General features: G+C 46.2%; 1 protein-coding gene and 1 long non-coding RNA gene across 7 annotated transcripts in view; one reads left to right on the forward strand and one right to left on the reverse strand.

The window, feature by feature from the left end:
• Positions 1–10,362, reverse strand: part of ADAMTS9 (ADAM metallopeptidase with thrombospondin type 1 motif 9) — an 83,534-nt gene extending 73,172 nt beyond the window's left edge. For 5 of the 6 annotated variants that reach the window (XR_003527191.1, XM_027640406.1, XM_027640408.1 and 2 more), the window contains exons 1-2: positions 9,625–10,362; positions 8,214–8,376 (exon numbers count right to left, since the gene is read on the reverse strand). Coding sequence is in view for 5 of the 6 variants with exons in the window: in XM_027640406.1 (XP_027496207.1) it covers positions 8,214–8,376; positions 9,625–10,230 (769 nt within the window). In the remaining variant the exon portion in view is untranslated. The remainder of the gene's footprint in view (positions 1–8,213; positions 8,377–9,624) is intronic. The other variant, XM_027640407.1, reaches the window with a different exon arrangement.
• LOC113945823 lies at positions 9,854–12,524 on the forward strand. The gene is made up of 2 exons (XR_003527192.1): positions 9,854–9,967; positions 10,984–12,524. It is a non-coding gene; the product is annotated as an uncharacterized LOC113945823 (long non-coding RNA).
• Positions 12,525–27,354: the final 14,830 nt, after the last annotated feature.

The following is a 27,354-nucleotide window of genomic DNA, read 5'->3' on the forward strand; positions in this document are numbered from 1 at the left end:
GCACAAAACTGCACAGATCAAGCTTTCATGGTTGGAATAATGGCAATGCAGTAAAATATCTGCACTTTCACAAGTACCACTCTTAGAGCAATACAAAGGAGGGAAGCTGTGATTTCCCCATGTTGTTCATACTTTCCTTTGAATTAGGAAACAGTCTGGTCTCAGAAGAGTTCCCTCCCAAACTGTTACACAGGAGGATCAAAATCTTGGGCTTCTAAAAAGAACTCTTCTTTGCTACCAAGAGAAATACTTGCATGGATGAATCATAAGCCCTCATGAACCAGGCACTCCTGCTTGTTAACTTTCTCACCCTTACTCCACTTTGAACTTCGCACATACACTTCAGAAAGTGGTTTCCTAAGTGTCCAGATGGAGCAACGTTCAGGTTCTCAGACAGGTCCATGTCTAGGAGCACCTGCTGCTGAAGTCAGTCCCACATGTCAAGCCTGGAATTTTTGTTTGCAATATGTAAAAATATTAGGGCCAGAAAGCACGGCTACATAGCTATGAGCAGTTCAAACTGGCATGAAGCATCGCTGATGGAAAAATCAACAGTTCCACCCCTATTCACCCACTGCAACCTCTGGAGGCTTTGGCTATAGACACCTCAGCCTTGGAGGTACCAAAGCTCAAGGTGATGCTGAACCCTGATGTCTTTCAGGGTGACCCTGCATTTCTGCTTACTTGAACCAGAACACTTGAGAACCACAAACTTGCAGTTTGCACCAGTCAACTTTTCTCAGTAATAAAATATTCTCTGGTTTGTACCATGCAAACACCAAAGGCCACACATACTCTAGACACTTCCTTTCCTGATGATGAATATCAGAATGCATTCCAGCCTAAAAGACCTTTTTTCTGCCTAGGGTAAAAAGTTGTACGTGAAAGCTATCAATTTTGCACAGTAGACAGAAACTAGATTAATGAACAAAACAATAAATTGTGCCTTTAAGAAAGGAAATACTAACAGATGAGCTGAGCATGTGGCAGAAAATGATTCAAGATCATCTTATAAGCAAGATAATTAAATAAGCGCGCCTCACCACTGAATTGGTACAACATACAGTGCTGAAAATTACTGCAAACCAGTTCCACAATTTACTGGTTTAGGAAAAAAAAAATGAAAAAAAAAAATTCACCCTGAAATTCACCCTGACCTCGCAAGGGACTGTTTTCTAAAGTATATCCCAGTGTTTTTTCCTGTGAGCAGACATGTCTGAGCCAGGCTGTGGGGGTCAAACTGGTATGAATACAGGCACACTGACCTACTCTGGTGGCTTTTCAGCACATCAGGAAAACAGCCAGAGCTGGTGCCTTTGGCACTGCCTGGGCTAATGGGACCTATTTGTCTGCAGATCTCTAGAGGTGACACTTGCTGAGCCTGATTTCTGCCTTGTAAGGCGCCTGAGCACCCAAACTCCCACACTTGCTTTCTCTTAAGGCAACTTTCAACACATAACAGCCACAAGTCCACCAACATGTTAACCCCACTTGTGTCTAGTGATACCTATGAGGTACCATGCCAACAAGGACAACACCGAGATCACCACAACATTGTACAGTCACTCAGTAAAAGGTAAGAAAAAACATCCCATTAGAAGGAAAGAAATTGCCCAGCAACTGGCCACAGGAATGCTGGCAATGACAATACAGGCACGTGGGAAAAGAAGTCACAGAAGAGTCAGTCTATTTTCAGTAGTATATGCCAAAGGGAACAGGCAGAAAGCATCAAAGTGATTCCTCCCTGCTTCTTCCACCTGCCCTTCTTCAGTGGATGTCCACACAGATGAGATAAAAGTAGACGCAGAACTCCAAGTATATCCATTTTGATTCCAGGAGAATAATATAACTCAGTTCAGTTACAACGTTTAAGTTGCAAAACAATAACCACTCAAAAATAATTTGTTTGGTCACAATTTTAGTCTTACTCCTTTAGAGTGCCAGATGGATGCTTAATACATTTTCAACAAGGAATTTTAAACCAAAACCAGTTATGGGAGCTGTATCCTTGACTGTGATCAATTTTTTTAACTGAAGTCAGTCTATTACCTTATTTCACTTGCCAACATCACAATATACCACAAACATTACAGACTGATCCCTTCCCCAGCTCAGCATGGGAAAAGCTTGTGCTTGACATCCCAGGCCCATTTGATCAAGTACTAGTTGGCTCTTACTGTGCTTTTACCTCAATAGGATGCCAGAAATAGAATTAATTACATTGGCATATGGGACTTGTGACATAACTCTCTCCTTTGCTGTTTTTAGGAGGGAAGGAAACCTGAAATAATTAGTATCTGACTAAAAATTACAATTCACTTCCTTAAGATGAGAAACTCTTCTGAGGGAAAGAACTAAGTCAGTGTTTTACCCTGAGGCCAAAAGCAAAGCTGACAGCTTAAACAGACTTTCGAAAGAGCTCAAGGATTGCTCAGCCTGGAAGCAAAGGCTTAGGAAAACCTCCCTGCAAACATTCTGTAACCCTGGGGTTACGTGACACCCAGCAGTACAGAATTTGCCTGAAGACCTGCCTGGAAACCAGACACCTAGAATGTGAAATTCTGCTGGATGAAGGAGTTGAAAACAAAAAAAAGGGACACAGTTGGAACCAAGACAAACAGTCCAAAAGAAACAGCAAAAATACAAAAGGGCTCTAGACCAACAGCCAGGCTGCAAAGGATCTGTGATTTCACCATGGACCACTCACAAGAATATAAACACTGAATCCTGTGGAAAGGGAATTCAAAGTTTTTGCCTCAAAACTGCTATAAAATAAATATAAAGAGTCTGTAGAAGGAGTAGGAAATTTTCCACCCCTGGCCCCATTCTGCTCTATTGCCAATTCTAACACTGAGTACACACCTTGACCCACAGCAAGAGCTCATCCCCTTCCTGCACCAGTGAAAGGCCATGCTTCATGGAGAGGCTTTAACCACAGTGCCAGATCTCCAACACATCCTCCCTAGAGTCTCCTGATAACACTCTCAACAAACCCATATCCTGGCAACCTCAACCTGGCCACCCCTTCCCAAGCACATGGAAACACAGTGACAGGCCCATCTCCTGCTTGTGCCATGGGTTCACCAGTGACTTCTCATGCAGCTGGGTGCCATTAGGAGAGAGATGACAACCATCTGTATGAGCTGAGTGGGCTTGTGCTAATTATCAAGCAGAAACAGGATCACAGTCATTGAGCTGGCAGCACCAGGCATTTGGTTGCTCAAGACACAGGACAGCAATCCTCTGCTCTGGTGGTTTCCCAGTGTCACATTCAGTGGGAAAGGTTGTTAAAGTTACTATGAAAGTGTAATCTATTACAAATTACTCATTAATGCAACTGAAAAATCAGTGACATATTACTGATTATGCCACTGGTCCATGTCTAGGAGCACCTGCTGTTGAAGTCAGTCCCACATGTCAAGCCTGGAACTTGTGTTTGCAATATGTAAAAATATTAAGGCCAGAAAGCACAGCTACATAGCTATGAGCAGTATAGTATAGTAGGATTATGCCAGTGGCATAATCATACTGATTATGCTAGCTCAATGGCAAGACTTGGTTCACACTGCTGGTTTCTCTAGTGCCTCTTAGGAACCCTTCTCAGCATGACTTAGACGCAGAGCTTCTCTCCTCCTCAACTGGATGGGTACATGGGGCTTCCCTTTTTGTGCCTTGCCACACATGTACTGGCTCTCCAGTAGCTGAACTGCTTTAACACCGCAACTGAACGCCCAGCTGCAAATCTGAGATCCTTTTGCATCCGTTTCTGGCAGGTACCATGATGTGCTAAGCCTGGAGCCTGTGCCTTGCAGCCATCTGTGCTGGTAGTACTTAGTGGTTTTTGGAAGCAACTTCAGCAGGTGAGTCACGGGGCTTTCCCACCTCTGCCGGCAGCCGAGGGGGCACAGCCAGCGCAGTGCAGGTAAGACCTGCTCTGTCCTGCACTCAAATGAGCCCATTTCTAAAACCTCACCACCTCAGCACATATTGCTGCAAGGCCTCTTTGCTGGCTACAGCCCCTTGGCTCCCCTCCAGAAACAGAAACAGCTCTAATCATCTTCCTACTAGTTTGGCACCACCAGTGTTATTGCTGCTTCTGCCTGAGGAGTTTTGCCCGTGGTGGATATTCCTGCTTTAAACGCTCTCATTAAGGAACAAGGACTTTGTTCAAGATCCTCACACGCAGCCCCAGAGTCCACATCTAATGCCAGCCTAGGGACAGACACAGCTGGCCAGCAGCAAGTCATGGAAGCAGCAGGCACCCACTATACATTTAGTCCTTGGTTTATTCATCTCAGACCCAAGTGGGTCTTGAATATAAAAGAATTATAAAAAATGAGGAAAGAACAGGGAGGTATTTAACTAATGAAGCTGGGAAGGAAATGGGAAGTGCAGATCAGCAAAATGAAGGCAGTGGGTACAAAGAAGGAGCTGCCTAATAAAGTTCATTCAGGAGTTCTGCACCAGAGTCACAGAAAATGCTGCAAGAAATTTGCAAAGATTGGAGCAATAGCTGTGCAGGCAGCAGAAGTGGGGCAACAAAAAAGCCCAGTTCTCACAATTATACTCATGGACACAGGGGAATTGTGTCTCAGTGGATGTGAAGGCCATGTCTGTTTCAGAACAAGGGGTGGCTGACAGACAGAATGATTGGGTAACATTCAGTAAAAGGCTAAAGCTATGATAAAACCCAACAAAACTGGAAGAGCTCCAGAGAAGCCAACAACCAAAACACATATACAAATGCATCAACAACAGAAAACAAGGAAAATGAGAGAAAGGAGAAGTAGCAGAAAGACACAAGATATAGAGCAAGAGATGGCCTGAAGTGGTTTATTCAGGTGATGACCAGAGGCAGTGCCCTGTTGGCACCTGGAGCTGGACATCTCTCTGCAAGACCAAACCTTCCGGGTTTCACGTGGAAACCAGTGGGTAGGGCTCACTGGCCTGCTCCTGGCGGAGGGTCATACTGGATGGGGGGCTTGGAGAGCTGCTGCCAGCCCCCTGAAGGCAGCCGGCACGCGGACATGGCTCCCTCCGCACCACAGGATGCAGCTCCGCGCCTTTTATCACTGGAGTCAGACTGTTCCTCTGCAGGGCGCAGGAAAGCTCCGTGCTCCAGCTTCGCAATGAGCCACTTCCTTTTTTTTCTTTTTTTAGGATCGCAATTTCTTTTCTCTTCCTCCTCCACCTCAAAAAGGCGGATATTTAATAACTGGGATCGGAAGAGCCTGCTATCGTGAAGCGATGGGTGGTAGCGGCGCTGCACCTAGTGACATCACACTGTCAGCCCGGCCAAGCCTTCATCCCGTCAGGGCTATTCAGTGCAACACAACTAATTACTCTGCCAGATCCTCGGCCAGATGACAAATTGATTCACAGCACTAACTAAAAGAAGGGAAGGAGAAGAAATTGCACCATTTCCTATGACTGAAACTACATTAACCTGTTACCCCAAGGAAAACTTTGTCAAAAGTTTTTATTGCGGTGGCTGAGCTATACGCCAGACGGCTGAAGTGCATTGCCAGAGACCTCAGTGCTGTGCTATGAAAGTTCATCTGCAGAGCACAGTTTGCATTCGATATCCATCAGTGTTCAGAGGAAAAGGATCTTTTTTTCAGAACATCTGCAGAGTATCTTGTATGTCAGAGGACCTAAAGCTGTTATCAGAAACTGCTAATTAAAACGTAACAAAAGCAAATACCTGTTTTTCTAAGCTGACCCAAGGACGCTGAAAACTAAAAGTAAGACCAGGGAGACTGCTGGAAATGAAAGCTTTTACTCAATCTGTCAATGAATTCACAAGGGAAAGTTTCCTGGAATACTGCAAGAAGTCTAGAATTACATCATCATGGCAAGGGCACACCAGCATGTTGCTTATTAATCATTTCCAGGAAGCAGGAAGAAGACTATCAGAAAGTAATTTTTAATAGTACCACTGCCCGGCAATGTGGGCTCCCTTGCTCACTGCAGGGTGGGTACCTCAGATTTCCCGCGCATGAATTTCCTCTTTGAGCGAATTTCCACCCCTGCCAAAAACCTGCGGTGCAAACACACCATTTCAAACGTTCTTCTGACAAAAGACTGGATTCACACAACATCCCACAGCTATGACTAATCCTAAACTCTCATGAAACCATTCTTCCCTGGTACGAGTGAGAGATGTACCCTGTCCCAAACAGTGAGTGCTGATAGACTTTGCATGTTCACGGCTCCAAAGACATGAGACACCTTCACTCACCAGACATAACCCCAGGGAGGACACCAAAGTTCAGCATTGCCCAAGCTGCCCTGAACTCGCTCCTTAAACGAAATGACCAAGACTTGTTCACCATACACGTATGACCATAGCATCACTCCCTTTCAAAAGCTTGGACAATGGTAAAAAAGAGAGGCAGAGATGGAGGGAAGAGATGGAGGGAAAGAGAATAGGAGGATGAATAAGATCTCGCACCTATCAGGAACCTTTAAGCTTGTATTTGAGAGGTGAGACTTTCTCCCTCCACTGCATGAAGCAACTGAGCAGAGCAAGAAAACAAAGGCAAGTGAGAAGCAGAGCATGTTGGAAAAGAGGAGGAAGAGATATACACCACGTAGGTAATACCACAGAGGGAGTATTATTCTTCTGGATCATGATCCAGAAGAATAATACGCTAAATGGAAGCTATGATACAGTGGGGTGAAATACAGCACACTGTTACAGCAGCACAGTCAAGTCCACAAGCCAAAGTCAGAGCCCTCCCAGCTACCTTTGATTCAATGAGTCCTGTGATCTGCTGCTCCGTTCCTCCAAGGGCTACTGATGCAATGTGCCAGATTCCGTGTTTCTTTCCAACTGTTCTGAGTCTCCTGCATCTGATCTCAAAGAAGGGAGCAGAAACAGCTGGAAGAGAGAAACCAGAATGGCATAGTCCAGCAGCAACCCTTGGAAGAACAAACAATGACAGCCTTGTGAGAGGTACCATTGTACCCCAGCACATATGCTTGCATGTGAACTTGTATCCACATGTCTCCTAGAAGAAACACGTGTTGCTAATGCTCTGGCTGGTCACAGAGCATCAGAGCATCTTCTGACTTAGCATGATCAGTGCAAGCTGAACAGACTGACAGCTCAAAAGCACGGCCATGATCCACGGTCATGGGTGCCAAACAAGTCACGCATGCTAAATGCATCCTAATTTTGGCACCATGCTTCTCCTCCAGTGATACCTTCACTCCCTGAGCAACTCCACCTACTTTGCAGCATATGAGCAGCTTGTAGCCCATGCAAGGGGACCCAGTCAAGGTCTACTCTGCTTAGGCTTTAAAGCTCCTGAAGATCTAGCTGCAGGCCAAAGGAAGAAGGCAAAACAGCAGGTGAAACAGGAGACTGAAGGAATAAGCTTCTTCAGAGAAAATTTAGGTATTTGCTGCCAAAGGAGAGGATTAGTTGTGAACATCAGGAAGTCAACAAAGCAGAGAGCAGCAGGAGGCCACTGCAGATAACAGAGACAGTAGGAGCAAGGCTATTGCTCATGAAGGCACGTGAAGGGGAGATAAAAAGGCCTGTGCTCTTTCATATGTGCAAGGACTAGAAAGAAGGAGTGAGGAGGTCATGGAGATGGTAGTGGTGGAGGAAGGGCCACAAGGAAAAAGAAAAAGCCTTTGAAAATGAACCGTGGAAAAGTGATTAATAAGGGAAGAACTGTTAGGGTTGGTGTTAGGACCTTCTCATTTCCACTAGAAGGAAAAGACATGCAGCAGCCAGATTTGGGGAGGGAAAACCAGGAGCACAGCAAGACCAAGACAGAAGGATGTTATTTAAAGGACAGGAACAGAAAATCAGACAGAGAGCAAATAAGACTAGGATGGTTAGAAATTACCACGGATGGTTAGATAGGAGAAAACAGAAAACAAGTTTTAGAGGCTCATAGGATATTTAAGGCAAGACAGCCCAAAGGATCTCTTGCCAGCCTTACAGCAGGGATGAAAGGGAAACTGGAACATTTTTCCTGACCGCAACTTCCTTATAACCAATTACTAGAAAGCACAGGCACACCACATCTCTCCAGGACAGCATTACTATCACGAGCCCAGTCCTAGCGCACACAACACCATTTCTGGAGGGGTCCCTCAACTCCACATCCCTTCTGTCCCACACAAACCTCTTGCCTTTTAGCTGCAAACAGCACTTTTAAGTGCCAAATCATCAAGGGCAGTAACAAAATGAGTACCTGGAGTATCACAAGTCTGCCTGTCCCCTGAAGAGTTGGTTGGAGGTGTCCGGTGTCGGTAGACAAGATGTGGTTTATTGTGTTCTTCTTCATACTCCTGTTCTTCAAGTGATAGCAGCGGCTCTACAAAATAGTCCCCATCGTCAGACTTGAACGTGCCTAGCTGAAAGGGACCGGACAGAGGAAAAGGTGGTCAGCTTTGGGCGATGACAAACCACCAAGCAGCACTACCCCACAAAGTGAGCAGTTAACAAGGGAGGTGTGTGACTGCCCAGTTCTACAGCGACCCCTGTGAAGGTACAGGCTGGAGCTCCAGCTTCAGTCACACCGCTTGCACCCACACTGGGCTGCACTGCTTCCTTCAGTCATCCCACTGGAGCTCACAGAGAGATAATTACTAGTCATAGGCAGGGAGTGTGAGAGGGGCACATGTGCCAGACCCCATCCCTATGTCAGTGATGTTTCCAAGGCACCCCTGCCTGAGGGGCTATGGTGCTGCAACATGCTGGAGGCCTCAGTATGACCCCATCACATGCTGGTTTCACACAGCATTTCTCTCTAAGATAGGCTTTAAACCCACATGTAAGGACCAGAGGGCAGTGTCCAGCCACTGAAATCCCTGCTTATGAGAAGACATCAACGCTCCTAGTTGCACATGACTATGAATGTAGGGATTTGGTGGGCAAATAAAAGATATCCAAGGGAAAAGCCATCCTACCACCATTCCAGACTGGGATGCTGGACCAGTAACTGGGAGGGAGGCCGACCCAGCCACACACACATGCCCAAGCCTAGGTACACGCATGCACCCAGAGGAGCTGCTGGACCGGACAGAGCCAGCAGAGGCTTCTGGGAAGCTCCTGGGAGTGGTAATCCGGGGGGCTGAAAGGCACCAGGGTAGATATAAGAGTCAGCCCTTCTAGGAGCTTCTGCTCATCCTGGTGCCAACATCCCCGGACTGAAGAGCACCAAGCTGGGGTACCAGGCAGTGGACCATGGTCCTGCCCCGCGGTGCCGGGTGGTCCCGGGCAGGCGCTGCTGGGGAGCCTCCTGTCACACCCCCCTCCGGCACTGCGGGGGCAGGCGGGTGTCCCTGCCCGGGTCCATCCCGCGGATCGAGCCCCGGGGTGCCGCTGGGTGGCAGTTTTTCCCCCAAAAACAGCGGAGCAGGGGGGCTCACCCCGGAACCCGACGGCATAATGAACGCGGGGTGGGAGAAATCCCCGAGCGGGGCGAGCCGGTGCCGCCAGCGGCGGCCGAGGGCGGGGGAAGGGGCCGGTCCCAAAGCTCTGCCCAACCCTCCATCGCCCTGCTCCTCCTTCTCCTCCTCCTCCTCGCTTCCGCCCCGGCGCACCGCCCCTGGGCGCCCGGCGGGGCCCGGCCGGGAGCGGGAGCGGGGTGCGGGTCTCACCATCCCGGAGCAGAGGCTGATGACGGCGGTGAGCCGCGGGCGGGCATTGACGTGCCCCCGGTAGAAGCAGTGCTTCACGTCGGCGTCGGCCGCCTCGGCGTACAGGCGCCGCTGGTCGGCGGCGGGCTCTCCCAGGAGGCTGACGGTGAAGAGCGGGGCGATGAAGGCCGAGCTGGCCGTCAGGTTGAAGAGGAACTGCTGCCCGAAGGCGGACAGCCTGTAGTGCGCCTTGGGGGAGGCGGCGGCGGCCGCCGTCCAGGCGTCGGGGGCAGCGCTGGTGCTCCGCCGGCGCCGCCTGAAGTGGACATCGGTGGGGAAGGGCTCGCCGAACTCATTCACCCGGGTAGGAGTCACGATCTCGTACTCGCTGAGCTTCTCCAGCAGCTGGGCTGCGAGGGGACAGAGATGCACATGTCGCTGAGCGGGGTGGCCGAGCTCCGCGCCCCCCGGGAGGGCGGCAGCCCAGCACCCCCCCCCACCCGCGCCCCGCCCCTCCCCGAGCACCCCCTTACCTTGCCTGGGGTGCAGCTTCTGCCTCCTCGCTCCCGTCCTCAAGCCGTCGATGAAGAGCGTGGTGAGTGCCAGCGCCAGCGGCGCCAGCTGCATGGTGCTGCGCGCTGTCCTCGGAGGAGCAGCCTTCCCCGCTCTCCGCTTCTCCTCCTCCTTCTTCTTCTTCCCTTTCCCTCTTTTTTCTTCTTCTTTTTTTTTTTTTTCCCTTCCTTTCGCCCCTCTCTCCCCCCTCCCCGCCCCCGGAGCGCTGCCGGGGGAAGGCGCCGGAGCCGGGCGGTGTTAGGGGCGGGCGGGCCGGCGGGGCGCGGGGCGCCGGGGGCCGCGCATGGTGCGCGGGGGCGGACGGGCCGGGGTCGGGACCGACGGGCCGGGACGGGGGAGCCGCCCGCCCGCCCGCCTGCCTTGCCTGCTCTCCCTCGCTTTCCGCCTCTCCCCCCGTCGGGCTGGTGGACGGGGCGCTCCCGGGAGTCAATTTAAGGGGGCGGGCTCCATAGATCAAGCAGGAGAAAAGATCCCGCCCTTGCAGGAGCAGGGACAGCCCTTCCTCTCTCCCCCACTCCCCTCCTTCCAGCATGTCACTTTCTTTCATTCCCGACAAACGCCGAAGTCTCGGGGTTTGGCCAAGACAAGCCATCGCTGTGGCTGGACGGGGCGGGCCGGGGGGGAGCCGCTCCCCGCCGGCTCCTTCCAAGAGACTTTAAAATCGCAAAGTGGCCCGGGCAGAGCGGCACCGGCAGCTGCCTGGTCTGCCAGGTCCCGGGGGGAAGAGCCACTTTGTCACTCACCGGGAGGAGAGCTGAGTTTTCTTACATAATTGATGATTTTCCTTTCCTTTTTTTTTTAAGGCAGCTCGAAGAAGTGGACCAGTAATCGAAGAATCCCCCCGTGTGACCCTTCTTTCAGCAGTTGTTTTCTTCTGCATTTCTCAGATAAGAGACAAATCAAGCAAGTTTTGTTTAGGGTTATATTTATGTTGTGCAGTTTTCAGGCACCCTGAGGGAAAAGAAAGAGTATTTCCTTATCTGAGTTTATTTTGTTTTACAATTTGAAAGTTTTCTGTAAAAATTTAAGACATCCTATAGAACTAAATGTAGTTAAGCATTGTCTTCTACCCCTTACTCAAACCAAACCCCCAAACCTTGGTTTAAAAGGCTTTTAAACCTTCAAAGCCTGTAGGCAAGGCAAAAGAAAATAGATATCTGGAAGTTTGATTTGCACTTCCATAGAAAATTTCAAAGTTCTGTACTTTCTTCACTTGACTTTGGGACAAAGAACAGAATGCCAATATTTGCTGCAGAAAGGGAAAGCTTTAAAATAAAAATCAATTCAGGATCTACTTCTGGGCAAAATATCACCTCCTGGCTCTTCAAAACAATTGGTGAAGTCCTAGAAACCTCAACTGTTAGCAGTAAATTATTAATTTTGTATGATGAATATAAAAGTCAGAGTAAGCAAAGCATCACCTGTAAAGCTGTGCATCTTCAACCCTACAGTTGACTCTCTGGGGGTTGGAGGGCTGGAGGCAGGCCCTCAGCAGTGCAGGAATCTCCAGGATTGTGGAGACCCAAGTCAAGACACCTTTGGGGCAAGGTGTAATGGCACATAACCCCCCCATGTGGCATCGTGCCCACGCTTATAAAGCATGGTTTAATTAAAGTCTCGGATGCTTACAATAAGATAACTCACCCATATTGGCTGGGAGGGGGTTGACAAAGCTCAGGTGCTTCCAGAGTGGAGTTGCCTTGTGTGCAGACAAGTCTGACAGCAGTGTTGGGTCTTCTCACCGTGTCCAGCCTTCGGCCTGGTGTGAGCAGCCTGATGGTCTCTGAGTTCTGGGGACAGAGTTGTCCCTTGCTTCCACGGTGAGTGTGTAGGAGGGGTGATGTGCCCATTCTGGTATGTGTCATCTACTGCCAGGAGCAAGTTTTCCCAAAACCAAACATGGTTGTGTCCCAATGCACTCACCTGTTTATGAGTGAACCTGGACCAGATTTGCTTTTCTTGCTGCAAAGGGCCTGCACAGTAACATTTTCCTGTCCTTGCAGCTGATTGCTCATCCACACACATTAAGAAAGAAATCAATCCTCAGAAGAGGAACAAGACCAAACTACTGTAAAATAACTTCAATCTGTAAAGCCTGCCACACATCCCTGGCTTGTATGGCCTTTCCTGGCTCAGCATGAAAGCATGTGGAATTCCCATCTATCCCACACCATTTTGTGTCCCAACTGAGTCAGAAAAGGCACCAAGGTCTTTAGGCTACTGGATGAACAAAAAGGGGAATCTCATAACGCCATCATGTAGCAGCCCAGGTTCCTTCCAGGTGTGTTTTCTCACCCTGATTCTTTACTTTCTTTCTTTGTCTCATCAAATAAATGACTTGACTCATAGCTGGAGTAACATCTGCTCCCTGAACTGCGGTGCTGCTCCATGATGCTTGCAGGAGCACCCTGAACCCTGACCCTCTTCCAGCACCTTCCTACAACTTCCATGTGCCCCAAAGCTTTCAAACTTCACAGGAATACAGGGTGCTTGAGCTTGGGATATGGCCCCAGAAATGGCAGGGGAAGGGGAGGCTGTATCCCATGCTCAGGTGGGTGTGGGGATGTATCCTGGGAGTGCTGGAGGGAGCCGGTGCTGCCAGTTGGGCGTGTGGAGCGATATCAAGCAGCCGGTCAGCAAAGGGGGAGTGAAGAACAGTGAACCAAGTTGCCTGAGGAAGGAGAGAGTGAGAAGGTAAGCATAGCATTAGAGCTGAGTCAGAGGGGAGGGGAGGAGGCTTACGTGGAGCTAGTCCTGCCAGTGTCCTGGGGGAGAGGGGTGCAGCCTTCACTCATCTCCTTGTCCTTGGATCAGGAGAGTGTTGGGAAACAGGTCTGCTGCTGGTTTATCTGGGCTGCAGAGTGCCCCAGGGCATCCCCATTTCACAAACACCCCTCGTCCCACCACTGAGCCTCAGCATCCCCCTGTGCCACGTCGGGTGTTGGCAGGAGCTGCCTTGCTTCTGTTCTGCTCACTGTCACAGAAAAACCTATCAAAACCTTGGGGTTTTTTTCTCCTTAATTTTCTGCAAGGTACCCAGTTAATTTGGCTCTGGGGTGAGGTTCAGAGGAGGTCTGAAGCTGGCGTGGGGTGAGAAGTGGCAGCACATACCTGTGACTTAGTTGGGTAGGACTCCTTTTGCCACTGAGCTGAATGGAACAAAGTTGTCCTGTGGAGCATCCTCACGAGCTCACCCGCTCATCTGAAACTATCAACCTGAGGGAAGGCATGAAACAAAACTCCATCACTAAAAAGAGGGGAGCTGACCCATGGGACTAATTGGAAGTCAATTATGGGGCAGAGTTGGGAGCAGACTGAAGGCTTCCAGGACCAAATTCTGGCTTTGAAATGGCACTAGGCATGCTCCAGCAGCATGGCATGACTTCCAGAGCCATTTCCATCAATATACACAAGTTGTAGGTTGTGAACCATTTTGAATCTTTACAGCTGCAGATTAGGAAGTGCAGAAGGAAAGCTGTAGTATAAGTAAATAGATTATGTAGAGTTTAGAGAAGCTAAGCTACAATCTTAAATAACTTTCCTATTAGGAAGGATCTGTTAATACTTACGGCATGGTAATTGTGCAGACTCCAAGCTCTCACCCAGTCAAAAGTAAGCCCTAAGAGCCCATACCTACCAATGGAAAAATCCCCTTAAAACACTGGGAATTTTGCCTACATAAATACTGCAAAAGTTGAGCTGCAGATGATGCTTCTATAAACTACAAAATGAGAACATTATCACAACAGCAAAACTTCAGTAAGAAATTTAAGGCAGTGCACACTGCTGCAAGAATACACTCGAGGAACCCAGATTTCTTGAAGTTTTTGCACTGCTTTTCCCCTATGTTACCATTTCCTTTTCCCCTGTAGGTGAGGCCATCCCCAATACTAATCTTTGTTCTTTGTGGCTCAGCCTCTCTGGGTAAGCCTCATCTTCCTTTATCTGCAGCATCCTCTTGCTTGCCCAATGATTATCCCACAAAGCAGACAGTTTCCCTTTGATGGTTTCTCCTCAATACCACAAGATAACTGAAAACAGCCAACATTTTCTCCTCGTGTCTAATCTGTGTGGTCAGAAAGTGAAAGATTTCATTCCCTTCAAACAGCCGACTGCCTCTCTCACTCATCTGCTGATGCTGGTAACAAGGATACCACTCTGGGCTGCCTTTCCCTCTGTTGGGGAAGCTCTTCTGCTCACATAAAGGCTTCTCTTTAAAGGACATTTTCAATAATTGTGTTATGGCTGCATTTTAAAGATGTTTTTAGTCTTTCACATTTGTTTGGAGGGGCTGAGATTAGCAAGTTCTTGGTGTATACTTAATTTTCAGATTTGTTATCTGTGCCAAGCCAACTCTTTGATCCTTGTTAAAAGGATTTAAATATTCAGTTTAGCACATCTACAGTAGCCATTTAAGCTCCTGCTTCCTCCGTGGGGTTCTGTCCTTCCCCCAGGTAGTGTGCTGCTGCCATCAAGGGCTGAATCACTGGGTTGTTTGAAGTCTCCTTCCTTCTAGGAGGCTGGAAAGTGCAACATGTCATTCCCAGCAACACCAGCACAGCACTGCTGTCACAGCTTGCCTCCATGGGCTCATATCCTGGTCTCCATTTTAGGGCCAGTGGCTGAGGGAGACATGAAATGATGTGCTGGGATGCTGCAGTGCCATCAGTGCCATCCCACTCCCTTGAATACTGAGATGTGCACATTGAAGTGACTAATCCAAGGTCACAGGGGCAAATAAGACCCAAATTGCTTCAACTTGGTCCTGTGTCAGACTGCAGCTCTGATGCCTTCCCAGCCAGTGCATTGCAGCAGGAGCTGTGTCCTGTGGGAACCATCTATTGCTCTGCACAGAGGTGCAAGGGGGGGCACGGTGGAAATTCAAGTATAGCTGTGCTCTTGCAGACCTCACCCCTGCTCCTTGCCTGGGTGGGGAACCACCGTTTAGGAACAGAAGGTGAAGGAGAGAAAGCAAACAAGTATCTTGTATTGCTCTACTCACATGCAAGGAAACTGGCTCTCAGTTTGCCTCAGAAACAACTCTGACCCTGGAAAACAGATACATGAGTAGGAACTAGGGACTGGGTGGGAGGAACAGCAAAGCCCACGTAGACGCTGCAAATGTGTGGGATTTTCGTCTTCAGGTCAGCACGGATGGACATAATGATCCCTTGAGGCTCTCCACTTAAAGCTGCTGGCTCCAGCTTACCCCTCCCCTGCTCCCAGCATTACTGCTGACCGTTCACACACTGCTCCTTTTCCTTACACCTCTTATCTTCCACGGGAAAAATGCTCAGAGTAGCCCAGCTTCTGGGTCTCACTGCAGCCTGGCAGTTCCTTTGGCCTGACAAGCCTTTATAGATCCCATCCCCCTTTTTACTACAGGTAGCAATCTGGGACAGGTCCTAAAGTAGCGGAGAAACATTTATTTCTGGATCTTCCCATTTTTGTGTAAATTAAGCCATCAAGCTAAACATTATTTCAGTTTATCTTCTGTATTCGACATGCTATAAATCAAACAGGACCTGAATACACCCCTTTTGACTTTTGATATTATGTACATGTGCATCTATGCTGTGTTCCAGGTGCCTCTGCCAAAACATTAACAGTAATACTAGGAGGACTAAACAGAGCAGATGTTCTGTATTCCCACACCAAAAGGCAACCTGGGAATGTTGGAAGTTCTGCAGGTACAAAAAGCTTTACCCCTCGAGCCATGTACTTGTATTATATAAACTAATTATTGTAACAGCTCCGTGAGGGGTCACCATCACCTTATGAAGAGGAGACCGAGATGGCAAAGGACACGGGGTCGTGGAGCTCTGATCCTGTGATAGTTCCACCCTCCCTCTCAAGCTTCCATGCAGCCTAAGTGTACAATGTAATATTTCAGTGCAGGGATCATTAAACTGTAAAACTCCATTTTAGAAGGGTTGTTTTCATTCTTTCCCCAAATAGTAGATTTTCTCCAGAGATAATAAAATACAAATATCCATTAGAGTAGGGAAAAAGCTAAGCAACTTTACAGATACCAAGTTCTTTTTCCCTACGCTGTATGATTTCCCTTGGAGTGTCACAAGGTATGCAGCTAAAAGCAAAGACATCTCCCTGGGGGAAGTCTTTGCAATGTTGTTGTATTTGTATAGTGGTAGGAAGTCTCTACTGGTTATAAAACCATCAAAAAAATTGTCAATGGCTAAAAAGTGGGAATGTTTTAGGCCTAATCCGGCTTCTGTCAAAACTCATCATCAAAAACTTCCACTGACTTGGAGAAGTGCAGAATCTCTGTCAGTTCCAGAAGCTTTTACAGCATCACATCACGTTCATTAATATCCACCTGACAAGCATATATAACACCCAGTATTTTGTTACTAAGATGCAACAGCAAAAAACCCATTTCATTCTGACTTTGAAAAATGTCTCTGCTTAATAAGCTGCAGTACCTGAAGCCAGAGCATTTTAAAATGCTGCCCAGGTAGCTGAGGGTTGCCAGAACAGACAGGCACAGGGAGGGAGAAGATAATCTAATGACCTTTCCATCACTTGGTACCACTGCTGGCATCATATCATTACCACAGCCAGAAGGTGCACCAGACCAGAGCAGCCACGTGGGATTGCTCTCTCCAGCCTAAAGGAGTGAGAGATGCTGCTTAATGTGATGTTGCAACTTGTCTGCAGTCTCCAACTTCTCCTCTGCAGGATGTGCTGAGGAGACAGCTCTCCTCCTACATGTGCACTCAGTTTCCTCATATCCTTTGAAAGCAGCATTGATAAGGAGCAGACTAGGGATGCTTAGTGGTGAAGACTTGGCATACAAACACGTGACAAAACTCTAAAAAGGGATTTGGTATCTCCCTAACTATGGTATGTTTGCCCTGGATGAGTGAGTGGTGAACACGTTCTATTTTCAGCTGCACACTCTGCAACAACCTGCCTGTTTCTCACGATGGCTGTCACCCGCCTGAGTGGCTGAGCACACCTAACGCAGGATCCCTCACTCTGCTTCGTGCCCAGATTACTGCTTTGCTGTCAGGTACCCACAGCCCTGTCTTTGTTACTGATATACTATCAAGCCCTGCTTTTGTAACCAAAATAGGGTATTTAACAGTAAGAATTCAGCATTTCTGAGATGGAGCATAAATGAGATGTTAAGGAGCAGCCACAGAAGTAGCGGGATGCAACCAACTGAGGGAGAGCAAACTGGATGATCTACAGAGCTGAAACAGAGTTGTCCTTTCCTTGCCTGCTGTTTCCATCAGCCACCTCTACTCTAAGCCTTCCTGCCTTCTCACTCACTAAATACCTTTTTTTTGATGACTGAGGCTGTGTAGGAGCAAACCTGGAATCCATACGTTCCCTTGCAGGTGTGGAGAGAGCTACAGGAATGATGTGAATTGGCTGCAGCCTTCCTAACCACATTCATGTCATGCCACTCAGGCTGGGATGCCGAGAGAGAGAATTAATGGAGTGTAAATCCCTGTTTGGAAGTCTCCAGCTTCTCCCTGTAACTCCTTCACTCCCTTTTCAAACACATGAGGAAGGGATCTCCCCAAAGAACCACAGCTGGACATTTTGGGTCATTTTAGAAAGTAGGGGAGAATTCACACAGCCAGACCTGCCTGGCTGACGGGTTCAGAGTGAGCTGTGATACTTCCAAGGGAATCTCTAGTCCTGAGACTAAACCCTGCTAGCAACAATCCTCTTTTAAAGTTATTGTATGGCTTGGCTACAAAGATAAGGCACCAGATGGCTTGGGAAGAATTTTTAGGAGACAGTCACGCTGGTATGCCTGGAAGGATCTTGAGAGTTTACGTTTACAATAGACTATTTCTTTGGAGGCAAATGTTTGTCAGGAACATCAGTTTTAATTACTTAAAATGTAGGCTGTTTCCAAATGCAGACAGTGATAAGAGGAGGGTTTTTTCTGTCTTAGTTTTTTTCCTGAAGAGAGAATAGCCAGCAGAAATCCCTTCCTTTATAGGTAGCAGATTGACTCCTTCAGTCTAACCTTATGCAGCTTTCATCCCAAATACTATCCTGCAGCATGTTCTTTCACTGATGAATTATTCATTGCACAAGTAGGTATTTCTTTTTATCTGTCTTCATTCAATGAAGCGAGCAGCTAATTTTGTCAGCTCAAAGAACACAAAAACATGGTTCAGTCATCAAAACTCCCAAGACTTTTCCACCAAGCCTTACTTTGTCTTTTGGTTGCAAAGAGGGATGCACTGGGACAGGATCCATCAGAATGCCAGTAGGAATAAGCAGCCTGCCAGTAATCTCGATGTTGCTTTCATACACCCAATTTACTTCTAAAACCAAATGTGATCAGTCTGCAGTAAGGATTATAGCACTACTACCTACAGTATCAAGCTGAATTTGATGACAGTAGGAATTGACCTCCCATATACCCAGCCTGACATTTCTTTCCCAGCCAGAAGTGTTACCCAAACTTATTTAGAGGATTTGGACCATTTAGGTCTTCCTGACAACCACAACCCTGCTGGAGCTCCTCATCACCTGCAGGTGCATGGTAGACCCGAGGAGATGTGCACAGCTTGTAGGCCTGGAGATATGGCAGCTCTGCTGAGGAGGTGATTTCCTGCCCTACAATGCAGGGATGTTGGGATATACATGTCATATTTTTCGGACTTCTCTACTTTCTGTATATATTATGACATAAATAACATTACCGAACGCTGGTGATGGGAATCAGGCTCATGTTTGTGAGCCAGCTGTTTCCATGTTTTCTCCCCATGTTTTATCAGCTTAATTCTTAAATATCTCTAACATTTCCATCCTGAATTTTTAAAGAGAGGAAACTCGACTTGGAAATTACTGTAACACGAGGAGATTTGTTGACTTAACTGACATTGTTTTGACATGACAGGGCCTACCAAGGGACCAAAACCCCTTTGTGCTAACTGCAGAGCAAACACAGGACTGAGAACAGAGCTGGTATCGGAGTTCCCCTGCCTTATCACACTCAGTTAATGCATTACTCCACACCAGCCGTCCAGCTAAGAGTAGCATTTGTTGCAGGGAGAGGGAAAACTCATACACACCAGCAGCATTCTTTCTCTCTACTGTTTTCATAGTAAGTTCCTGCCCATGGCCCTTTGTAAGTCAAGCCCATAGTCAGAAGAGAATTGTCCAAATCTGAGCCATTTTATTACCGGCAAAGTGGATGTTTGCATTTATACAACAGCAGGACAAGGAGATGCTGGCCCATGGCTGAGACTCCTAGAGCTGTCCTAACTTGTGAGCCATGCTGGCATCTTCCAGCACCCACAGGTCAACCAACCACCACAAGAGCCAGAAGAGAACCTCCCTCAAACAGATGTGTAGTACCAGGCTCATGTAAAAATATGTCTGTTATCCTGCTTCATTCAGTGAATTAATTAACCCCTGTGAACAGTGAGGATGTAACTTTGTAGCCCTGGCTATGTATATATAAAACCATCTGGTTTAGGACGGCCGAATCTAATTGACTGCATGAAATTTTTTTGAACACAATTATGTAGAGAAAATAGGCCGCTGGGCCAGGAACTGTCAGTTTTCAGGATCTGACCTGCTTCTACGGAGAGCATCAGGAGGGATCCAGTGTCATTACCTCTCTGCTGCTTAGGCAGCATCATTAACATTTTTGACCAAGAACCATCCCTGTAGCCCTTCTGTCTTGAAGCCATCCCTGAGCCACCTTTCTGCAGCACAAGAAACAGAAGAGGAGATTCTGCATTGCTTAAACACAGAAGAACTACTGCCCTGGCCCTGTTAGGGCCATTTCATGTTATCTCCAGGGCATGCCAATAGTGACTGTTCAATGATGACAGGGTAAGAATGAGGAAAGTTACAGCAGGGCCATACATGAGCACCAGTCCATCTTTCAAAGATCTGCAGTTGGGGGACCTGTACCAGAGGGGATGTCCTTGTGCTCTTCTGCTGAGCTGCTCCAGGAAGAGAGGGACACGAGTCCTGCCTGCAGAGATAGAAACATCACTGTAACTCTCACCCTTGTGCAAATGCAATGCTGGCATTCAAAAGCTCAACCTTGCACTGCCCTATGATCTGACTTAATACCAAACATGATGGTTTAACTTCCACTGATCACCCAGGACACATAAGGCCATGGAAATCCCAGATTTACAAATTTCGATTAAAAACACTCACCACAGTGTCAGTGGCATGTGTGTGTAGAACTGCCAATGGCTGTGAGATCTCTTAGGGCATGAAGATATAATTACAGCTGTCAAGGACAGAAGTCCCTTTTTACTTCTCTGCCTTGTTTCCTAAGATTTTTCTCATGCCCCAGCCTTCTCCTTGTGTCCTTCCCTCAGGCTATGTGTCATCTGTCCAGGTCACCAAGGGATTGGGTTCCTATGCCTGGAACCAGTTCTTGTCTTATTGGCAGCTCTTCTTTCTGCACCCATTGAAATCTATAAAAATAAGACAATGCATGAGCAGCTTTTTAATCTAATTATACTTATGTTTACTTGGCAGAATTTTAGATATTTTGCAACCAATTTATTTGACCCAGCAAAGAGCTTCCAGGAGAAGACATCAGTGGGTGATACAGCGACATGGATGTCTCCTGTCTGAAACGTGGTACAATTGTGCCCTTCTCCATCCAAGCCCTTCAGCAAAAGCGTATCTAGTCCATTTCTTGATTTCAGAAAAATGGGTGCAAATGCACCCAGGCTCACCGTGCAGCTGGAGGTGTCTGGAGCACGCTGCAAGTGTGGGTGCAGCTGCATCTGTCCCTCATGTCACAGGCATGAGCCCCCTGGCCCTGGGTGGTGTGTGAGTAGCACAGCAGTTGGAAAAATTCACACAGAAGATTTTCCAAGCGTATTTGCTGGTTTAAACTTTGTCCTAGAGACTAGAGACTCCTACAACTGTGAGAAAGGAGGCTCCTTGTCGTTTATAGCTGAGGTCAGCGGAGGGCCAGAGCAAGGAAGTTTGTATTGCAGCAATTTGTACCTTATCTTGTTTATAGATGTAAACAGAAGGTTTGCGCTTCCGTTACTGAACTCTCCTACACCAAAAATGTTCAGTGCAAAGAGGAGGAGAGGGATAGGCAATGTGTGTTCACTAATTTCTTGAGCATATTTCAAAAAGTACAGTTAAAGAGTCCAGTGTTTCTGAGGCGTTTGGAACTTGGGACTCCCTTGCAGGGTTTAAAAACCCATCTCTCTGCAGACTGCAGGGGTCATTCCAGGATCTCCATAGGATCTGGATGTAACTTGTAAGTTTGATGGACTTGGGTCAACACCATTGAAGCCAAGAGTCCTTTCATGAGCTTTAGGTCACTCCCAGTTTCTTCTGAAGTCATTGCCCAGGCTTTTCTCATTTTAGTCACAGTACCAGAGTTTTGTATCATCTGAAAAGCTCCAAGGCAAGGGACATATGGAGCCTACAAAAGCATAGTTATTGTGCTAGCTAGCTCCAGTCCCATGCCAAGCAAATTATTCATGCACACTCTGTGGATAGGAGGCACAAGCTTTCATGTGGTTATATGGATAAAGGGAGGAGAATTTGGGGCACTGACTCAGCCTGTCAGCAATGTTTCCCCCTAAATACAGCCATGGAGCTGCAAAGCAGATTTCTCACAGTGCTGGTGGTGGGGCAGTACTCCCTTTGGAAAGTGTGACCCCTGATTTACATGCTGCTTGGAAACCAGTATCATATAAGGGATACAAGCCAAATTCTTCCTGAAGTCTGGCCTTTTGATTATAACCTTTCAGGAAAGTAAGCAAATGAACAAAGGCAGCTTAGAGATAGCATTTCAAATGAGAATCAGACAGCTTGCCTGGAACTGGAGCAGTACAAACTGCCCAGGCTGTTGGAGATGTGACCATGCCATGTGATGCTGCTCTCCTGCATCCAAAAGGAAACCTGACATTCTACAGGTGTTCTGCTTTTTGGGTGGTCTCATGGAAGGAGAAAGAGTTTGAGGAGATACACTACAAAAAGGTCCTTATAAGGCTGCTGCTTTTCCATTTCAGCTCCATGACCAAAGTGCTTTTTGTTTTTTGTTTGTTTGGTTTGTTGGGTTTTTTTTCCTCTTAGTGGATTTTATTCAATTACCATTTCAGTGGCCACTGTGGAGTGCAGGATACATTCCTGCTTCAGTCGTCTTTGTGTCTGCTTGGCAGCAATTCTGAACACCCAGCAAAGCAAACAGTTGGTATTTTCCTCCATTTTCACTTTCTCCTTAGAAATATTTCCTGTATAGCCTTGCCATTCTTATGATCCTTCCATAAAGGAATTAAATTTGCTTTATTATTCTAGTTAGTGGGAACAGAAAAGCCAATCAGCTGACTATTATTGTACAATAAAGCCAAGAGTAGTTCATTTCAATCCTTGTTCCATAATACTTATATAATTCAGACCTGGAGACAAAAGCACTAAGGTCATGGATTAGCCATGGCTTAAAGTTGAAAATAGCCTGAGGAAGTAAGGATGACAAAGTAATTACTAGTGGGCAAATCATATATTAATGGGTATGGGAATTACTCAGTGTATGACATTTTATCAACGTAAATGGAAGAAATACAAAAGCAAATTCAACTTTTAAGGTTTCCATGAAAAAATATATATGTATATAAATGTGGCTAGTCTCTATACTTGAAACAGAGCTAAAAAAAAAATGAAATGACAATATATTTAAATAAATTATTTAGTAATAATTAAAACAGTTGTTGAAATATAGAGCTGGTTCTCATTAACAGTGCTTTATAAGTTTGCTTTTTTTTCAGTGATGTATAAAACTAAAACCTGTGTCATTAACTGAGGTGCCAAGTAGTTCAAAGAACACACTGTGAAGAAACTCATCCCTAAACACCAGCCATAAACTGCACTTTTCCAGATAAAAGATCATGATCCAGAGGTAAATAATTATGGCAATTTGCTTGGCTGTAGCACGTGAGGTAAATCGCATCAAAGCCTTCACATGCATATCCAAACAAATTAGCAAAATCCACAATAAAAGCTCTGGTGGGGTCCATATTCACCAGTGCTGCAATTTCACAAGACACCTACCAAGGTTTCATTAGGATCACCTATTACAAGTATTACAGCTGCTACAATAATAATTGCTGTGCCAAAGATAATTGTGAGAGTGCAAAACACAGAAGAACTAGAAAAGGAATTATGTGACAAGAATGCTACGCAATTTTTCACACAACAGCGAAGAAAATTAGATTTCTAAGCAGAGGGTGAACACTTACTTGCCATGTAACAGCCACTGCCTGCACAGAAACCATCCCTCAGAGCCCATGGGAAGTTCAGAACAAGCAGCAGCTGAACACATCCAAGAAGAACAGCGGTACTTAATTATTTAGTGCTTCCATGCTAGAAGAAATTACACCTGCATACGTTACTGCGGGGTAAAGAAAAAACAATCATCAGTAAAACTGCATATGAACTAGCTCTGTATTGATCAGACCACTTCTAACCTATTCACCCAGAACACCTCCTTGAAGAGGAGAGCCTTGTTCCAATGATTGGGACTCACTGGGGAGAAGTTTATCTTGGCCTTAATTTGTAGCTCAGTCAGAGCAGAGAGTTTATAGAGACCTCTTGAGTCTTTGTAACACTGTGTTAAATAATAGCAGAAATAAAACCACTGTCTTGGGATAATGCACCTTTTTTTATACAAACATTTCATCTCGAACTCTTAAACAGGCAATGAAACAACATTCAGTCTCGCAAGACTTCTTTGGTTAGGTTCATAATGTACCTATCTACAATTACATTCCTTGCATTCAGAACACCAAGAAACCTCTATTTGTTAGTAACTCAGCCCAAAATAAATGTGCTATTTGAGTAAAAGATAATCTATTCTGAAGAAGGGTGTTAGACAGGTCCTGGGGATGTAGGAGTATAAGGTGCACATGATTATTTAAAACAACCAACCAAACCAAACAAACAAAAGAAAAATCAAGTGTTTTCCATTTCAGAAGTGAATTTCCCACACTTTTCTTCAAAGTCTTGTTTTCTTCATTCAGATATAGGTTGTGACCTCAAACAGATATCCACTGAGACCTGTCTTACTCCCAGCCTTTGGATGCCAACATTTGGAAGATGAGGAAATAACGCATCCTGTGCCCACATGCACAAAACAGTACCTCAGGCTGTTTCAGTGTTTTGCCTGTCCTTCAAGTGCCCCATGCAGAAGCAAAATGTTTGGTACATGTATGTAGTACAACTTAAAGGTTGATTAACAGGCTGGTTTTCATTCTCTCTGCCTTATGAGCTCCATAATCCTGTTTAGTGTTTTAGCTGTGTCATACATGAATAGGTGGCTCTGAGCAGTTCCTTGTCCAGTGATGGCAAAGAATAATGCCTTTGGCTTGCAATACTCAGCTGAGTCAAGCATAGAAAGTGTTAACTCAGAGGCAGGATAATATTCTATTTGGTTGAAGTAAAAAGTAAACAAATACAGGCTTTACTGCAATTTAAGGCTTAAGATGAGATCAGATGCCTGTCATCTCCAAAAGCCTCTCAATCAGCAAAAAATAATCCTTCATGAAATAGATTGTTGGGTTTTGGTGCAAATTTTTTTGAGAAAATGGAGCCATATGTTATTGTTCTGTAGAGTGGAAGGAGGTGAAGCATAAACTCAGCTGAAAACTTATCCAGGGCTTCTGGCAAGTGCGGGCCAGAAGCGTGTGATTTGTGCTGCTTACCAGATCTCTGCATTTCATGAATCCCAGATGATGTGCAGGGGGATCTCTTTAAAAGGGTGCGGGAAGTTAGAACTATCATCAGCTAATGAAGAGGGCAGGGAAATGAAAATGGAGCCAAAGGGAAAGGAGAACACACTCATTTTCGTGGGAATTACTCTATTAGAGCCACCTGCTTACAGGGTTAACTTTCTTCCCCTCTTTATGTCAAATGAGGAGAGTCAACCCGACCTTTACTTTCAGATCTGAGAGAAGCCTTGAAAACGAGAACAGTGAAGCCGTCCAAATGCAAACACTGGCTGCAGCAGACCTATTTATAAATAGTTTAGAAGAACACCATGAACTGCAGAAGAAGGGGAATTTCCCCCCCCCACCCAAGTTTGCTGCCTCAGTGAACACAGTGACATGCTTGAATTTGCTTTCTTACATACCAGGAGGCCTGTAGCAGAAAATGAGGTTAAATCCACAAACACAGGACCCAATGCAGTCAAGTGGCACCAGCTCCAGTGGCACCAGTTTTGCTGCAATGCATAACTGCTGTTCTGTAGAGAATGTCCCTGGTCCAACATGGTCCCTCAGGCTTTAGAGTTGGTGGTCCTGCCCCATGGCAACAGGCCCTGGGCAGGGCTGCTGAGGGGAAAAATCCCAAACCAGCTCAAGTGGCTCTGAGGACATCTACTCTGAGAAGGGAGGAGCTGAGGACACCCTCCCAGGCTGCCTTCATCTTTCTCTTCCACCTCTCTCCAACCTAAAAAGGTTTTCTTTCATAAAAAATAAACAACAAAGCATTCAACTGTGATAGTAAGTAACATTAAAAATTCATAAAGTGAGAAACTAATCCAAAATAGCCAGCACCCAAGCCCTCATATATTCTCATAACAATTCAGATTTATCATAGTCCCCAGCCTGCTATAAAACTCCAAGTCATATCTACTACAAACACTTTTCCTGGGCTTCAACTTTCAATTTCGAACCTTAGCCCTACAAGGAGTTCTCTGAGCAGAAGGTCAACCTTTGTTTTGAAGGATGTCATAAGTGAAAACAAACTCTGGCCTTGCAAAACTTCCCTGTTTGTAGTTTTTTACCCAAATTACTTAGAACAAGCAATCCAATAGATTAAATTTCCCTTTCTGAGAAGTGTTATCTAATGGCAAACCAGTGGTGATGTCACTGGGCAGATGATACAGTCACTGAAGTGCACCAGAGATGTCTCAGATGCTTGGAAAGACATTGCAGAAGGAGCATTTAATCCCCTTTCTGTTTGCCCTCACACACAAACACCGAGGATCAGGGCAGCTTTCTGGGGCCTAACAAAATTAGAGCAGATGACAGAGACAGTTGGGCAGTTGAATTCTGTATTATTTCAGAATAATACCTAGCTACCTGTAATTATTGCCCTGTTTTGGTTTCTCCTGTCTGCAGACATCACAGGCTCTCCCTCACCCCTCTTTGAATCACATCAGATGCCACTGGAGCATGCCAGGACTAGGAACAGAAGTCAATTGAAGGTGAGATGCAGGGAAGAAGAATGTATGCCTTTGACACATCTCTATAAACAAAGGTTAACCCACCATCCCCTCTTTCACAGGTCACTCTAAAAGTGGGGTGAATTTTACTGACCCAGACATTTCCAGCTACCTGTATCTTCTGTTTCTCATCTCGTTTCTCCTGAAGCCTCTCTAACAAACTTCATGGGTGATTTCTTGGGTCAGGGTGGTATCTTTATATATCATAGTTCTCAGTAGAATTGTTTTCCATAAACTTGTTTGGTTACTCCTGAACTGAGGAAGTTCACAGAAAGTCAGCTGTAGAAAGAACTGAAGATGAAATTTTTTTAATGTTTTTTTGCTATGGATAATAGTCATAGACGGGCTCCTCTCTCCAACCAGCTGCCTGAAACATCCCACTCCATTTCTCAGAAAATGATCTTGTATATGGGTTAGCTTGAAGGGTCATTGAGCAAGTTGCTGGCTACATCAATGGCACACTTGCTCTTCCAAGATAGCTGTGGCTAAGTTACTTTAATTGCTCACAGGTCCACTTTTGGATTAAAGGAGAATAAGAAAAAAATAAAGACAAGGGGTGGGCTCACTGTGTTGAGCAGTCCCCACCTTGGACAACCTGCTGGCAAAGAGGCAGAGTCCCCAGAAGTTTAAGGATGTCTCAGGGCCTCTGCAAATCAGCTCCAACAGGGCCCAGTAACACCTGGGGTGATGAAGGAAGGAGCCCTGACACTCCTTGTGCCTGCACCAAAGCCTCTGACAGTACTGGCAAACCACTGAATTTATTTGCTTTAGATTGAGCTGATTAGAGCAACAGCTGGAAAGGTGAGTGTCTTTAATTAAACAGACAATAATTTATGACTTATATTGGATGCCTCACGGTAAAAAATAAACTGTTTATTAGTAATGGTTTTAAAGCTCAGTTCCTGTTTTAAGCAAAATAAATTTAAGTAAGCAGTCCCAGCTGAGCTTCTGGTGGGAGGGAATTT

The sequence above is a fragment of the Corapipo altera genome, unplaced genomic scaffold (assembly GCF_003945725.1).
Source record: "Corapipo altera isolate COAL_440 unplaced genomic scaffold, ASM394572v1 55, whole genome shotgun sequence".
Classification (NCBI taxonomy): Eukaryota; Metazoa; Chordata; class Aves; order Passeriformes; family Pipridae; genus Corapipo; species Corapipo altera.